Source organism: Camelina sativa, unplaced genomic scaffold, assembly GCF_000633955.1.
Source record: "Camelina sativa cultivar DH55 unplaced genomic scaffold, Cs unpScaffold00427, whole genome shotgun sequence".
In the NCBI taxonomy this organism is placed as follows: domain Eukaryota; kingdom Viridiplantae; phylum Streptophyta; class Magnoliopsida; order Brassicales; family Brassicaceae; genus Camelina; species Camelina sativa.
Genome location: NW_010921699.1, coordinates 102,539 through 108,267, shown reverse-complemented (window position 1 = coordinate 108,267; position 5,729 = coordinate 102,539). Strand labels below are relative to the sequence as shown.

Sequence of the window (5,729 nt, the reverse complement as noted above, 5' to 3'; positions counted from 1 at the left end):
TGCCGCAGTAGGATCCGTACCACCCGAAAACCGTGCATTATCAATGTTACGCATCTCCCTCAGCATAGACACATAACGGGAATGAGCTCCCTCATCTGCAGCCACTGGCTGTCGCTCCTCTACCACCACTGGTGGCACTACCTGAGCTTGAGTCAGTACCACGGTCGGCAACTGCTCCAATACCCGCGCTAACAAGTCAGCAAAGTCAACTCCAGGGACTCCACCTGCTGGAACTCCCACACCCGAAACCCTAGCATCACCGACCTCTCGAGAGCCAACACCGCCCCCTCCGGCCACACTCATGGAATCCTCCTGGACACCCTGCGACTCGCCAACACCCTCAGCTGTCACACTCTGGTCCACAGTATCACTAACTGCTGGGCCTCTGCCCCTACCATGACCATGTCAGCGTCCACGACCACGACCAGCAACACCATCCTCTCTAACCATCTGCACTACCATGAACAAAAGGCTAAGCAAGCAATTTAAACAGAACACAGAAACATAAACTCACCGTGGAATCACACAGTGGGCTCGAAGAGGATGTTCTAGGACTCCATGCCACACACAATTGACTAACTCACATAATCAATCTGCAAATCCCAAACATCTACAGCACAAAGCCTAGTGAACCCAAACCTAGAACCGTAACGGCTCTGATACCAATCTGAAACGACCGACCCAATTTTTAAAAAATAATAAATAATAAATAGATGATAATAATAATAAGAATAAATACTCTAAACTAGTGGTCCCATACTCACTAGCCACCTAACTACAACCAAACCAAACAGCGGAAATAAACAATACCAATATCCAATAAATATCCAATAATAAATAACCAATATTAAAGCATAACAATTAACCAACAATCCAATCAACATGAAAACATAGAACCAGCATCCTAATCACATTCTAAAGACTCAACTCTAGCAACCTAGCAATGCTAGACAACAACCAATCGAGTCCCTAGAACATCCTCCCCTTCATCGTCTTGATTCCACGATCACACTTTGCCTTTACCTGCACCACAAACACAAATTGAGATGCAATACACACAAGCAATAGAGACATCTCTAACCATCAACCAATAATCAATAACCAACAATGACAAACCAGGACTTTACATCGACCAACACCACCTATGCATCGACCGACCGACACCAACACCACCTATGCATCGACCGACACCAATCAAAATCCAAGAATCTCATCAAAACGTTGAAGAACTCTTGAGAACTTCTATTCTCTCTTTCTTTTACTCAAAAGCGCCCAAGTACCACTAATGACGACAACAACTCGACTTAAGGGTTTTCCTAACCCGAAACGCAGCGTTTCACTTAAGTCAAACCGCATAGAACCAACCTTGCATCGACTGATGCACATAGTGCATCGATCGATGCATCCCTTAAACCGGGATTCCGGTTCGCGGATGTTACATGAGCATTCGGTTTTTCTGGTTTAATTGGTTTGGCTTATTTGGTTTTTAAGACACTCAATAAAACCAAACAACAATCAAACCAGGCAAAACAAGAAGCAAACAGCTCCCATGCGCACGTGGTGTTGATAGTCAGCTCAATACTGCTGGTGTCGACCGACATCCTCTTAGTTTTGATTGACATTGAGCATCTCCTCTTCTGGCATTGATCCCTCTTTGCACGAACTTGATAACCTACAAATTGAGGCACCAACAAGCACACAACAGCAAGGAAAACACACAGAGAACATCTGATCCAATCCCCAAAACAACCTACACATTCAAGCAAAGAATCAAAACATTTTATCAAGCTCAGATAAGTCATTTTCATGCACTTACCTCTGATTTGGATTGATTTATGGCAAAGAACAAGTAATTCCACAAAAATAGTGACTCCTTCTCGCCCCCAAGAGCTACTGATCTCCTCTCCTTTCCTTAAAAATACCAAAAACCCAACCCTCTTTCTCCTCAAGCCTCTCCTTAGCCTTCTGGAACAACAACAAGCCAACTCCCTTTCTCTTTTATTTTCTCTGAAAGTGACAAAAATACATTAGGGAAAATCAGAGTGACTAGGTCTAAGTTTTAAACTGGTCAAATTAAATTTAAATTATACTGAACAAACACCAAAATAGTGGTGTCGATCGACATCCTCCTTTTCGTCGATCGACACCCAAACGTATTTTGGGTTCGGGATGTTACAAAGTTTAAGCCACATGGGCTGCTTTTGTGGACAAGTATAAACATTGATTTGGCAATGATAAGCTGAAGTGTGGATTAGATAGGGATAACCTTTACCCATACCTTAGCTTGCACGCCAAGCAACCTTCCTTTATATAAAACCATGAGATCTTGCTTAAGTTTTTTAGTTCTCTACTCCAAAAACCTTACCTTATATCGTGAAGATTGTTTGAGTATCTTCGTTTAATAAAATTCGAATCACAACGAACGATATTTGGGTTCACCCCTCTTATTTAAACCACTCAAATAACGTCATGTCATAAAAATAATATATATATATATATATATATATATATATTAATAAATATTTTAAAATATCATTAACAAAAAATTAAAACATATTAATTTAAGTAAATTCAAACCGACACATCGTCTCGTTTAGTTATAAAATCTAAACTTTAATTCTCTTCTATAAACTTAAACTAATATATAACTTCATTTAGTTATAAAATTTGAAACATGTAATAATCTTTCTTAATTGTAAAATCTAAACTTTAATTCTCATTTGTCAACCCAAACCGCCATATAGTTTTGTTTAATTATAAAATGTAAACTCTAACTCCCTCTCCCTTTAATTTATAAACCCAAAACTAAACCATAATTTTTCTTTATAAATCCAAACTCATATATTATATCATTTAATTGTAAAATATAAACTCTATTTGTAACTTAAACTGACATATAACCTTGTAAATCAACAAAGCTTCATAATATATTATTTTTAGTTTTTAAAAATGTAAAAAATATTAAAATTTTGTTTTATTTATATTAGTACATGACATAATCGGATTGGTTGATAAATGAGGGGTGAACCCTTTTGTTTGGGTTTCCTAAGTATTTTCCAATCACAACGCAGTATATGATAATTCAATTAATTCAAATAATAACTTTAAATGTTTAATTTTTATCCCAATTATAAAAATTAAAGACAAATAATATGGTATAGTTAGATATTAAATCCTAGTCTTTTAAGTTTTAATTTGTTAACAATCTTTATAAAATTAGTTACTGATTTTCATCCATAATTAATTAGAGAGAGAAAGTGAGTTTTTTTGGACACTAATAATTACTGAAAATCTTTAATTAGTTTAAATTTTAAATTACATCCTTTAATGAAAAAGTTTTAAGATAGTATAAAACAAATAACATTTGATATTACTTTTTAGTTTTTATTTGAAAAAAATATAAAAATTTATGAATACTTCTACTTTAATAGTATAAATGAAAATATTGTTAATCACGTGTTTTTCAAAATAATATAGATGATTGTCGAAGTAAGTGGTATGTATTACTACAAATATAAAATTATCAGTCTCTCTTTTGGCATGGTTGTTGATTGGCCATATAATAAAGTAAACAAAAAGAGGGAGGATTATGCGGTCAGTCGGTCACCAAAATGAAATCCACATGTGATGAAATAGAATTTTCAACAACCATAAGCCAAAGGCATAATATTAAATTGTTAAAAGCATACAAAAGCAAAAAGCTCCTCCAACCCTTCCATTTTGGATGCATAACACTTCAACCATCACTGGCCTCACTCTTCTTATAAGTCTATGAATACTCTTCTCATCGAAGGTTAAAACAAATATCAAGAAAAAAAAAAAGACAAAATAAGAAATAAAATGAGATCTCGTGAGAAAACCGAATCAATATCATCTAAATCCAGTAGTACCACACATGTAATGTTTCGGTTTGCAGATTGGATAGATATAGTTCTTATGGTACTTGGTACTGTGGGAGCCGTTGGAGATGGAATGTCCACGAACGTGTCATTAGTATTTGCAAGCAGGATCATGAATACCTTGGGTTATGGTCAACACCATCCTAATTCCACAACTTTCAAGGATGAGATTCAAAAGGTTAGACATCTTTTCATTCGGTTTCCTTTACAACTATCACACATCTAACATAAACATTGATGGAGAGTCCATATCGCAACGAAGAAGGACAAACGGGTTGAATTGACTCTACTCGAAGCATTATATTTCTTATAAAGTTATATTTTTAATGTTAATATTTCTTATATTTATTCTAGAACTAATTTATTAAAATAAAAATAAGGAATTTAAATGAATAAAAAATAATTATTTTAATCTTATATATATATATTGTTTTTATTGTAAGAAGTTTTGTGTAATCATGTATCCTTGATCAAGTGATATACATCAATTGTTCTTGATGAATGATGACACAATGGATTGGCACAAAAAAAAGAATGATAACACAATGAAACAAAATACATACCCATTTTATCTCCCATTTTAATGTTAAAGAAACATATAAACTGTAGTACTTTCCTATGTTTGTTTATATATTATATGAAAATCCTTGCTTTCCTACAACTCAAAAATCGTAGGAAACAGGTCTTTCTGATTAACTATTTGTTATATATAAAAAAGTAGTAATTATCTGGTATCAGTACAAGAAATTTGGCCATTCATAACTCACTAAAAATGCTATTATATCATTTTGATAACATTTTTATAAATGATATGACATCCCTAGTCCCTACAGTAGTGGCGGAGCCAAAAAAATTTTCAGAGGGGTCTAAATAATTTTTTTTTTAAAGGAATAAAAATGTAAAATTTTAGAGGATTAAAATGATTTTTTAAAGAAAAATAAGAGTAAAAATGCAATTTTTGGAGACTCAAAATAGAAATTTAGTCTAAAATGTGGTAAAAATGTAAAATTTGTAGAGGACAAAATCAAAATGTAAAATTTGTAGGGGTCCAATTACAAAATTTAGAGGGAACATATTAAAATTTATTACTAATAATACACTAACAAAGAAAATTAAGTGGGGTCAGCTGACCCCAATACAGGATCCACCCCTGTATCCCTAGCTACTATAGTCCACTATATAGTATAACATTTTTTCAGTGCTATGGTATATAGACCTATTATAGCGCTAAGAAAATATTATTGAATAACCTTTTATAGTATTTAATTAGTGTTATGATGTATTTTTAATGGTACTTGTAGAACTTTTGTAGCTTTGGCCAAGTTTTATGAAAGTAAAAGTTAGTTGTTTCGATCATATATAGTTGTAAAATTATTTTTCTTATTTTATTTATGTATACTCTTTTCTATTAGTTTAGTTAGCAAACCCGCTATTTTAATATAGTAATATATGTTGACAATAAAAATGTATTCTTGTGCGACCGGAGTTCTTAAAACACTCGATCAAAGCATTAACAAAGTTTTTCTATACAGTGCAGTTTATACTTCGTATATTTGGGATTGGCAATCTTGGGAGTGGCATTTATGGGTAATGTCATATAGTTTTCTAATATTTTTACAAGTGAAATATGCATTAAAATGATCTTAAATGTATGGAGGGTTTTTATTGCTGCAGAGGGGTACTGTTGGAGCAAAACAAGCGAGAGACAAGTTGTAAAGATTCGTCGAACATATCTTGAAGCTGTTCTCCGACAAGAAATTTCGTTCTTCGATTCAGATGCTTCCACTTCTGAAATAATACACACCATTTCAACTGATACTTCTCTCATCC

The 5,729-nt window shown here is 33.6% G+C and overlaps 1 protein-coding gene across 1 annotated transcript in view; it reads left to right on the top strand.

Annotated features, from left to right (window-relative positions):
• The first annotated feature begins 3,735 nt into the window (after window positions 1-3,735).
• Window positions 3,736-5,729, top strand: part of LOC104773035 (putative ABC transporter B family member 8) — a 6,848-nt gene continuing 4,854 nt past the window's right edge. Inside the window, exons 1-3 of the mRNA XM_010497580.2 lie at window positions 3,736-4,077; window positions 5,432-5,486; window positions 5,574-5,729. The exon at window positions 5,574-5,729 is cut by the window's right edge and continues 3 nt beyond it. Coding sequence (XP_010495882.1) covers window positions 3,841-4,077; window positions 5,432-5,486; window positions 5,574-5,729 — 448 coding nt within the window. The 5' untranslated portion in view covers window positions 3,736-3,840. The remainder of the gene's footprint in view (window positions 4,078-5,431; window positions 5,487-5,573) is intronic.